At 41.6% G+C, this 12,206-nt stretch overlaps 1 protein-coding gene across 3 annotated transcripts in view; it reads right to left on the bottom strand.

Annotated features, from left to right (window-relative positions):
• The window catches only part of bace1 (beta-secretase 1), a 178,395-nt gene that overhangs the window by 118,097 nt on the left and 48,092 nt on the right, over positions 1–12,206 (bottom strand). For all 3 annotated transcript variants that reach the window (XM_059956831.1, XM_059956832.1, XM_059956830.1), the window contains one exon: positions 5,356–5,444. In XM_059956831.1, the coding sequence (XP_059812814.1) occupies positions 5,356–5,444 (89 nt within the window). The remainder of the gene's footprint in view (positions 1–5,355; positions 5,445–12,206) is intronic.

Below are 12,206 nucleotides of genomic sequence, written 5' to 3'. Positions count from 1 at the left end.
CTGAAGAGAATGGGCTTCACTAATTTGTTTTTCTCCTCATATAAAGTGATATTAGTTTCAGAAAATTACTAATATTATGGTAACATAAACAGAAGATCTCTTGATATGTGGGGGAGACTTAAATTTACAATTACAACCAAAGTTAGACTCTTCCAATAGAAAAACAAGTTGTTTTTTTTTTCTTTTTTCCAATATTGGAAAAGAAAAAGAATACTGGAAAAAGAAAAATCTATTAAACAAAACCCTTACATAAGAGAGTTAATACACTTTTTAAGGATGTTGGTCTAATTGATATATGGAGGGACCTTTTCCCCAGCAGAAGGGATTACACTCATTATTCTTCTCCACATTCTGTATATACAAGAATAGACTATTTCATAACATTTGGAAAAGACAAAGACAAAATAAACACCTGTGGAATTGGGACAATAGATGTAAGTGACCATGCACCTATATATTTATCTGTTGATTTTGACCTACAAACAAAGAATACTATTTAGAAACTATATTCAAGTCTACTCAATGATCCCTACTTTAAGGAACAAATTTAAAAAGAAATTAGTCTTTACTTAGAATTGAATGATAATGGAGAGGTTTCACCTCCCATTCTGTGGGATACTCTGAAGGCTGTTTTAAGGGAATAAATTATAGAGATATCTTCATATAAGAAAAAAATAAGTAATAAAACATCAGAGGAATTACAAAATAGGCTGAAGGAACTAGAAAAAAAACACAAATTGAATTTGGCACAGGATACATTAGAGGAAATTTTAAAAATTACGAATGAAATTAATAGTTTGACTACACAAAAAATCAGGAAAAATTTAGTGTTTCTGAAACAGAAACATTATGAAAGTGGATCAGTATTATGAAAATACTGGCGTGGAAACTGAAAAAGAAGATAGCAGAAAATACAATTCATAGAATTAGGGATCCAAGAACAAAAATTATTAAAAAAAAGCTAAGTGAAATTGAAAAAGCTTTTAAAATGTTTTCCAAAACTCTATATTCCAAAGTTCCAGGGGGAAGCATAACCCAAATTGACACCTTCTTGAATTCTCCAGAGTTACCCACTTTAAGCAAAGAACAAAATAGAATGATGACTGCTGTCATAACTGAAGTTGAAATAAAAGCTGCAATTAGTAGGCTTAAATTAAGCAAGTCACCAGGATCAGATGGGTATACGACAGAGTGGTACAGAGAATTTAAAAATGAGTTAATTCCTGTCTTACTCCCTACACTGAACTGGGCTCTAAAAAAGGCACAAATGCCACCCAGCTGGAAGGAAGCGATAATCTCAGCTATACCGAAAGAAGGCAAGGATAAAATGGAATGTGGGTCATTTAGACCAATATCCGTTCTTAATGTGGATTTTAGATTATTTACCTTCATCATGGCCAAATGATTAGAGGAGTTTCTACCCATACTGATACGTAACGATCAGACAGGTTTTATACAGCAACGCCAAACACAAGACAATAAATGAAGGACACTTCACATTATGGATCATATACAAAAAAATAAAATCGAAGCAATACTGGTAAGCGTGGATGCTGAAAAGGCATTTGATTTGGTTAATTGGAATTTTCTTTACAGAGTTTTACATAGATTTGGTTTACGTGACACAATTATTAAAACTATACAGGCACTATATGACAACCCTACTGCTAGGATTAAAATCAATGGGTATTTATCAAATAATCTTACCCTAGAAAGTGGCATGAGACAGGGTTGTGCATGGTCACCACTACTCTTCGCGTTATATCTGGAACCATTAGCTTAATACATCAGACAAAATGAAGATATCAGGGGAATTACTATTAAAGGGACAGAACATAAATTAGCTTGTTACACTGATGACATTTTGATCTATCTAGGGCAACCAACATACTCTTTCCTAAATTGATGCAATCCTTTGAACAATATGGTCAATTATCAGGGTACAAGATCAACATAGATAAAACCCAATTATTTTCATATAACTATAGCCCACCAAGAGAAATTGAAAGTAGATATCCCTGGGCATGACAAACAGAGTCTTTCAAATATTTGGGCATCATTATGCTGAAAGATTTGGCAATATTATCAGAATGCAATTATCAGCCTATATATTAAAAATTAAGGACGATATAACAAGATGGAACCTAATTCCTTTTTTTAAAGTCTCAGTTCAAGGATTGAATCTATTAAAATGAAAATACTGCCCAGACAATTATATTTCTTTCAGACCCTACCAATAGAGATGAACCAAAATCAATTCAATGGATGGAACAAGATGTTATCAAGATACATTTGGCAGGGTAAAAGGCCTAGGGTTCGTCTCAAAACTTTGCAATTAGACAAGGAAAAAGGGGGATGGGGCCTACCTTTGCTTAGAGATTATTATTTTGCAGCACAGTTGAGAGCTGTGATATGTTGATTCATATGACGCTCAATGGAAAAACATTGAGGAGCGGGTACTTCCCATCCCCATACAGGCAACTTTGGCTGACAAAGATACATAAATACTATTGACAACCCATGGGTGGAATGGACTCTTAAAATATGGCAAACTCTTATAAAAGAATATAAATTAGAGGGAGATACTGCGATTCTTAAATGGTGTGCATATGACTCGGATTTTACACTGAATAAACTGGATGCTACATTTAAAGACTGGACAGCTAAAGGAATAACAGTTCTTTGCAATATAATGAAAAAAGGAACAATGTTCAGTTTTGAAATGCTTAAAGAGCAACACTTACTAGAAAAACAAGACTTTGGTCGGTATTTACAGATGCAACAATATGTTAATAGGACGGTTAAAAATGTAACCAAGGCAAGAATATGTTTGATAGAGCTATTTAGAAAAGCATATAATTCAGATAATGGTAGTAGAATCATTTCAAGCGTGTATAAGAGTTTGTCAAATCTTAAAACACATTCAACTTCATACATTAAGACAAAGTGGGAGAAGGAAGAAGAGATGATTATATCCAAGGAAGAATGGACAATAATATGGAGATATCAATGGAAGTGTACCAGTTCACAGAAATGGAGGGAGTTCGGATGGAAAAACGATATTTTATTATACCCTCTCAGAAATCCCATTATGATAGTAACCTCCCTGTTTGCTGGAGAAATAGTGGAAATCAACATGCAAACCATTATCATATTTTCTGGAAATGCCCCGTTATCAAAGACTATTGGAGTGGGATACATAATGCCCTACAAGACATCTTTAAATGTGAAATACCCTTAGAAAGTAAGACCATATATTTGGGGTATATACAAACGTACATCAAGAATTTATTTCCCATTTCCAATATCTAACTTTTTGTACACAAGATAAATATTTAATGAATATACTGTTGGTGGCTGGTAAAAAGACTCTTACTAGGAAATGGTTATCACAGGAGAGCCCAACTTTAAATGCATGGATGGAAATCACAATGGACATTTACAAAATGGAGAAGATAACAGCATCTGTTAATCATAAGTTGGAACAATTTGATTCATACTGGGAAAAATGTTTTAACTACATAACGCCTCATAGGCCTGATTTTATCCTCACAAATCAATGAATATGTTGTAAAAAAAGATCACTCCCCAGTTGTACATAGTTTTCTCCTTTCGCTTGTTCTTTCTTTCCTTTCTTATCTATAAGTGTATCTCAGATAAATATTATGTGGAGATTTGTGGCAAATATGACTATATTTTATATATATAAAATATCTGAAATACATCTACACATCTTATGGAAATGTTTGTTTGATGATGAGTTTCAATAAAAAATAAATTACAAAAAAAAAATAAAAGGCTTATAATTTTTAAAATTCTCACCAGTGTAGCAACTCATTTGGGGGCACCATTGTGATCACCTATTTCAGAATGAGCTGAATGTGGAATGTTTTTGATCAGCCTGACTCAATGATTTTATCCATATCTCTCTCACAAGAAATGCTGGGGACTCATGGCTCTTGGAGCATTATGAAATATTTCCTTATTATTTCACAAACAATACTATACTATTTTCTGTGAGGTTTCACATTTCCAATATCTAATTTTTTGTTCACGAGATTCCACATATAGAACATAGAAGAGTGCAGCACAGGAGCAGGCCATTCAGCCCACAATGTTGTGCTGAAGCAGCTAAGAAGCAAATTAAAAACACCCAAACACTAATCCCTCCGATCTACACCATGTCCATTTCCCTCCATCTTATATCCATGTGCCTATCCAAACATCTCTTAAAAGTCTTCTAATGTATTTGCCCCTACCATCATAGCGGGCAGCACATTCCAGACATCCATGACTCTGAGTAAAAAACTTACTCTTCACATCCCCTTGAGCCTTGCGCCTCTCTCATTCAAAGCATGCCCTCAGATATTAGACATTTCAACTGTGGGAAACAGATATTCTCTGTCCACTCTATTGATGACGATCAATCTTGTAAATCTCTATTAGATCTCTCTGACGCTCCAGACAAAACAGCCCAAGTTTGTCCACACGAGTGAATCTGCAGATGCTGGAAATAAATAAAAAAACACAAAATGCTGGCAGAACTCAGCAGGCCAGACAGCATCTATGGGAGGAGGTAATAACAACGTGGTAGTGACGATCTTTCGGGCCGAAACCCTTCATCAGGAGTGAAGTAACATGGGATGGTCGAGGGGGGATAAGAAGTGGGGGGAGGGATAAAGTAGAGAGCTGGGAAGTGATAGGCTGGAGGGAAATGGGCTGGGGGAAGGTAGAGAATTATGGGAAATAAAGGAGAAAGAAAGGTAGGGCTGGGGGAGAGATTATAGTGAGGGGGAAAAAGAGAGAGAAAGAGAACCAGACTAAAATAATAGATAGGGATGGGGGTAAGGGTGGGGGGGCAGGGGTATCAACGGAGGTCTGTGAGTTGAATGTTCATGCCGGCAGGTAGGAGGCTACCTAGGCGGGAGATAAGGTATTGCTCCATCGACCTGCGTGTGGCCTCATTTTGACGGTAGAGGAGGCCATGGACAGACATGTCGGAGTGGGAGTGGTCTGTGGAATTGAAGTGTGTGGCCACAGGGAGATCCCGCCACTGCTGGAGGACCGAGCGCCGGTGTTCGGCGAAACGGTCTCCCAGTCTGCGGCGGGTCTCCCCAATGTATAAATGGCCACATCGGATACAGTATATCACCCCATCTGACTTGCAGGTGAAGTGGTGCCTCATCTGAAAGGAAAACTTCCCCTTGATTTCATTTTTATCCACTTCCCACTCCAAATAAAATTGATCATGAAGCTCGTTATTAGTCTTGGGTGGAGGCGGCAAGGATGTGGGGTGGGTGCTGCATTCAGCCTGTTGATGCAATTTCATGGCACGTGCAAAGAGTTTGTACTTACTGATTGCGACGATAGTACCTCTTCAGGAATGGATGCGCGGCTGCACCAACGGCAAAGTTGCTGCTACCCGTGTCCACCAGAATGTTCAGCTAGTACAGAAAGAGAAAGTAGTTATTTCCATCCACTCAAACAGGGTCCTGTACCGTTTAATCACAGATGGTCATCATGACTTTGTTATGGGGAGATCCTATACGACTAATTTGATTGACTTGTTTGAGGAGCTAGATAAAGGTGTCAATGAGGGTAGTGAGGTTGATGCAGTTGACAGATTTGAGTGAGGCCTGTTACAAAATCTCACACAAGAATCCCTGAGGTGAAAACCTGGCTTGATAGGGATCAAAGGATGACAGTTCTGTTAAAGGACATATGTGCTAGTGTTGATTATTAGGCTCTTTGAATGTGTTGGCACTTTATTTATTTAGAAATAAAGTGCAGTACAGGCCCTTCTGCCCCAAGAGCAAATCACCAATTTAACCCTAGACTAATCACAGGACAATTTAAAATGACCAATTAACCTACCAATTGGTACGTCTTTGGACTTTGGGAGGAAACCCGAGCACCCGGAGGAAACCCACGTGGTTACGGGGAGAATATACAAGCTTTCTTACAGAAGATACTAAAATTGAGCTCAAAACTCTCAATGCCCCCCCATCTGTAAAAGCGTCAACCTAACCACTACACCACTGTGGTGCCCCTGTTGTACCTAAAACTGAGTCACACAGAAGCTGTAATGGGAGATATAAACATCTTCATTTACACAGCAAACTTTCAGGAGAATCTCACTCTCCTGACACAACATTCTATACTTCTTCAACACAAAGATAACAATAAACAATTAACTACAGTTTCAATTGCTATTCCAGTCCTGATGAAGGGTCTTGGCCCAAAATGTTGACTGCTTATTCCTCTCCACAAATGCTGAGTTCCTCCAGCATTTTGTCATTGTTTCTTGCATCTCGTATTTCTAACATTTGCAATCTAATGGGCACATTTACATAATGACATATTTACAATGGCAGCGTATCCCAATTAGCAGAATCCCTTTGAATATTTAATACTGGTGTTTGTTCCTAAAGCCTCAGTACAAACTCCAGACACCCAAAATATATTTCTCTTGTTACTGTGTTAAAGGATGAAAAAAAATGTTGGAGAAGTGATTAAACAGATCTGTGACAGGGATACACCTTTAACATTTCAATGGGACGCAATCAGAATGTCCCAAACCCAATAACTGGCTTTACTAACTACGAAGTACCAGTTGAAAGATAAATTGTATACAGCTTTTATTTCCTGAAGACTGGTTCTCACTTTAGTTAATCCATTATGCTATCCATAATTTTATAACTCAGAACAATCCCTAACATATGTAATAAAGGAAAGATTACACTTTATTACATACTTATTAACATATTATATACTTATATCTTCACTTCCAGGGTGCTTAGGCGCGACTCGAGTAGCAGCAGTACTCTCAATGGATACAATTAAATATTCCAGCTTCAGCCTGTTAACAGCTAAAAAGCACAACTGTACAGTACAGTCAACAAGGATGTCTTAATGTGTTTAAATGAACTATCGCTGCTTAAAACTGACAGAAACAACACCGATTGGGGTCAGAAGTGCCCACGGACAACATCTCAGTGGAAGCACGGGTTACAAGTGCATTTGAGGAAATGGTGTTTTAAACTTCCTATACCAACTACCTTGCTGGCGAATGTGCAGTCTCTGCTGAATAAAATCGATGATCTCAGAGCCAGGGTGCTGAATCAGAGGGACATTAGGATCGTGTGTGTCTTTTGTTTCATGGAATCCTGGTCAACCCCTTCCGTACTGGATGTGATTCAGATCAACGGGTTTATGATACACCGTCAGGTCAGATCTATAGAGTCTCTCAAAAGCAGAAGTGGAGGAGTATGCCTCATGATCAACTCTTCTTGGTGCAGAAATTTATCAGTGCTGTCCCAATTCTACTCACCAGACCTGAAATATTTAGCAGTAAAGTGCTAGGTCCTTTTTACCTACAATGGGAGTTCTCTGGGGTCATTTTGGTAGCAGCTTATATTCCACCTCAGGTCAATGTCAATCAGACTTTAAATGATCTGAGCAATGGGATCAACATGCACGAAACAGCGCACCCTAATGTCTTCACCATTGTTTTGGGAGATTTTAACCAGGCCAGTCGGAAAAAATCACTAAGCAATTACCATCAACAGATCACTTGCAATGCCAGAGGAAACAACACACTGGACCATTGCTACACCACCATCAAGAATGCCTACTGTGCTATTCCACGCCCTCACTTGGGGAAGTCTGATCACCTGGCTGTACTTCTACTCCCTGAGTACAGGCAGAGACTGAAGACTGCAGCACCAGCAGTGAGGACAAAGACGGTTTGGACAAGGGAAGCACAGGAGCACCTACAGGACTGCTTTGAATCGGTGGACTGAACTGTATTCAGGGATTCATCTTCGAACCTGGATGAGTATGCTGCAGTTGTTACCGACTTCATTAAAACTTGTGTGGATGAGTGTGTGCCTACAAAGACTTACTGTACATTCCCAAAACAAAAGCCGTGGATGAACCAAGAGGTACGTCATCTACTGAAGGCTAGATCTGTAGCATTCAAGTCTGGCGACCCAGGCCTGTACCAGAAAACCAGGTATGATTTGCAGAGGGCTATTTCAAGGGCGAAGAAACAATTTTGAATGAGTTTGGAGGCAACATCAGATGCATGACAACTCCGGCAGGGTCTGCAAGACATTACTTCCTACAAAGTGAAATCCAATAGCATGAATGGCAGCGATGCTTCACTACCACAGGGGTCACCAACCTTTTTTGCACCGTGGACTGGTTTAATATTGACAATATTCTTGCGGACCGGCCGACGGGGATGGGGGGTGTTAATCACAACCGGAATATAGGTGATAAGTCAATTATAAGTCACTTATAAGTGGCTAATACACTCAATTTCGTTTCTAAAAGGGTTTAACTAACGAATTTAATTTTAAACACACAGCATATATTTTCCTCACATAAATATAGTGATAAGTCAATTATAACTCACTTATAAGTAAATAGCATCATAACATTTTAAGGATTGTTTGGATATTAAACACACAGCGCATATTTTCCTCCTATGAACATATAAAATCATTGCAACACACCAGTGAGAGGACAAGGTAAGGGCCGGAGGTCCCTGTACCGGGGCTGCTGTGGTCGCAGTCCGGAGAGAGCAACCGACCAAGCGTGGAGTGTGAAACGGTGTGTGCCCCCCCCCCCCGTAGGTAGGTAGGATCTATTGGCTGACAAAAATTTGGCTTGAGGGATGATTTTCAGTAGATCGCAGCGAGGTAGCTGCTCTGCTACTTTCGAAACCCTGAGCCCGAATTAGGTTGTCTGCGAATATCTTAGCACCAGGTTCCCCACGAACATCCAGTGCGCTAAACAGGTTTAGAGACGGCGCCCATCTGTTCGCGCTCCAGGCCAGTAGCATCAGCACTTCTCGTCGGCTGTGTGAGGCGGCCGGTTACCCGAGACTAACCAGTGATCCCTGACGCGAGCGTATCACTGCATTTAGGCGACTGATGACCTCGCGTGGGTAATAACCTTGCGTGCATTCAATTTCAACAGTGGGCGTGACAGGGAATGAGGAAAGGTGCAGCTGACTCAAATCATTTCATATCGACAAATCATATTGTTTCCTCGCGGCCCGGTAGCACATGCTTTGCAGCCCAGTGGTTGGGGACCACTGCACTACCGGGTGAACTCAACGCCTTCTATGCCCGCTTTGAAATGGAGAACACAACTACAGCTGTGAAGATCACTGCTGCACCTGATGACCCTGTGACCGCCGTCTCAGAGGCCAATGTTAGACTGTCTTTAAAGAGAGTGAACCCTCGCAAGGCAGAAGGTCCTGATGGGAGTACCTGCTAAGGCTCTGAAACCCTGTGCCAACCAACTAGTGGGAGTATTTAAGGACATTTTCAACCTCTCACTGCTACAGGCAGAAGATCCCAGTTGCTTCAAAAAGGCAGCAATTATACCAGTGCCTAAGAAGAATAATGTGGGCTGCCTTAACGACTATCACCCGGTAGCACTCACATCGACAGTGATGAAATGCTTTGAGAGGTTGGTCATGACTAGACTGAACTCCTGCCTCAGCAAGGACCTGGACCCATTGCAATTTGCCTATCGCAGATGCAATCTCAGTGACTCTTCACACGGCTTTAGACCACCTAGACAACACAAACACCTATGTCAGGATGCTGTTCATCAAGCTCAGCATTTAATACCATCATTCCCACAATCCTGATTGAGAAGTTACAGAAGCTGGGTCTCTGTACTTCCTTCTGCAATTGGGTCCTCAACTTCCTATCTGTGTGGACGGGTGATAACATATCTTCCTCTCTGACGATCAACACTGGTGCACCTCAGGGGTGTGTGCTTAGCCCACTGCTCCACTCTCTATATACACATGATTGTGTGGCTAGGCATAGCTCAGATACCATCTATTTGCTGACGATACAACCATTGTTGGTAGAATCTCAGCTGGTGACAGGAGTGAGATATGCCAACTAGTGGAGTGGTGTCGCAGCAACAACCTGGCACTCAATGTCAGTAAGATGAAAGAGCTGATTGTGGACTTCAAGAAGGTTAAGACGAAGGAACACTTAACAATCCTCATAGAGGGATCAGAAGTGGAGAGAGTGAGCAGCTTCAAGTTCCTGGGTGTCAAGATCTCTGAGGATCTAACCTGGTCCCAACATATCGATGTAGTTATAAAGAAGGCAAGACAGTGGCTATACTTCATTAGGAGCTTGAAGCGATTTAGCATGTCAACAAATACACTCAAAAACTTCTATAGTTGTACCGTGAAGAGCATTCTGACAGGCTGCATCACTGTCTGGCATGGAAGGGCTACTGCACAGGACCGAAAGAAGCCGCAGAAAGTTGTAACTCTGGTCAACTCCATCGTGGGCACTAGCCTACAAAGCACCCAGGACATCTTTAGGGAGCGGTGTCTCAGAAAGGCAGCATCCATTATTAAGGACCTCCAGCATCCCGAACATATCTCCTTCTCACTGTTACTATTAGAAAGGAGGTACAGAAGCCTGAAGGCACACACTCAATGATTCAGGAACAGCTTCTTCCCCTCTGCCGTCCGATTCCTAAATGGACATTCAATCTTTGGACACCACCTCACTTTTTTTTAAAATTTACAGTATTTCTGTTTTTGCACAATTTTTAAATCTATTCAATATATGTAATTGATTTTAAAGAGCAAACACGAGGAAATCTGCAGATGCTGGAAATTCAAACAACAACACACACAAAATGCTGGTGGAACACAGCAGGCCAGGCAGCATCTATAGGGAGAAGTGAAGGGTCTCGGCCTGAAACGTCGACAGCGCTTCTCCCTGTAGATGCTGCCTGGCCTGCTGTGTTCCACCAGCATTTTGTGTGTGTTGTATGTAATTGATTTACTTATTTACTATTATTTTTTCTCTGCTAGATTATGAATTGCATTGAACAGCTACTGCTAAATTAACAAATTTCATGTCACATGATAATAAACCTGATTCTGACTTAAAAACCTGCTAAGTTCCTCCAGCATTTTGAATGCCTTACGTTCTTCCTGTTTGTAGGTTCTTCCTGTGTATACATGGGTTTTCTCCATGTGCTCCGGTTTCCTCTCTCAGTCCAAAGATGAACTGATTGGTAGATTAATTGGTCATTGTAAATTTTTCTGTGATTAGGCTCAGATTAAATTGATGGGTTGCTAGGCACCATGGCTCAGAGGGCCTGCTTCACACTGTATTTCTAAATAAATGTATAAATACTTACTGATATTTGCGTACTGAGGGAAGGGAAGTTGTTGGAGTGGGTCTTTGGAGACAGATGGGTTGATTTAGCTTGTACTTCTTTAGTACTCAGCTTGGGGCTTTGATGCACTATCAATAACTCACTCTGAGACGTGAAGGCGAGATATCGGCTTTTATTGACTGGAAGAAAGAACAAGCAGTAGTTGACCATCATACTACATCCTGGAGACTGAGGGCCGGGCTCAGGCCTCAATCGCCTTTATACAGGGGTCTGTGGGAGGAGCCACGGTCAGTGGGAGGGTCCACAGGAGCAGTCAGCAGGGGGCGTGTCCAGACAGGTATATGTAGTTCACCCGCCTTTTTTTTTAAAAAAGAGAGTCCCCATGGGGCGAAGTTTCTTACATTTACAGGTTAAGTCTATCAGGTGGTCGAATCTGTCGCTGCGATCTACGTAGCACCGGCGGTGATTGCACCGGAGATGGTGGTTGTGCTGCAGACGGTGGTGGGAGGGGCCACATATACCATAGTCACACTTTCGAGGTGGCTCTGGAAGTCCAGCCCCAATAGCACAGGCACGCACAGTTGAGGCATGACCAGTAGCGCAAAGTTCCGATATTCTGTGCCCTGCACCACCAATGCCGCTAAACAACCCGCCCGGATGTCTGTGGAATGCGACCCAGAAGCCATGGTGACCCTCTGGCTTACCGGCCGTGTCATGAGACCGCAGCATTGCACCGTGTCCAGGTCAATAAAACTCTCAGTGCTGCCCATGTCAAACAGGCAGCTAGTCCTGTGCCCCTCCACCAGGATGTCCATCATTGACCTTGCAAGCTGGTGTGGGGCACTTTGGTCGAGGGTTACAGTGGCCAGAGTTGAACTGCTGTCTTGGTGCCCGGTAAGCACCGGTGGGTAGGGGGCGGGGCATGTTGGTGCCGACAAAGATGGCCACCCCCATCCGGGCATGCAAGATGGCGGCCCCCATGCCTCATATGAGGCGGGCAGGCAAGATGGCGGCCCCCATGCCTCACA

The sequence above is a fragment of the Hypanus sabinus genome, chromosome X2 (assembly GCF_030144855.1).
Source record: "Hypanus sabinus isolate sHypSab1 chromosome X2, sHypSab1.hap1, whole genome shotgun sequence".
NCBI classification, from domain to species: domain Eukaryota; kingdom Metazoa; phylum Chordata; class Chondrichthyes; order Myliobatiformes; family Dasyatidae; genus Hypanus; species Hypanus sabinus.
This window is presented reverse-complemented; position numbering and strand designations above follow the sequence as displayed.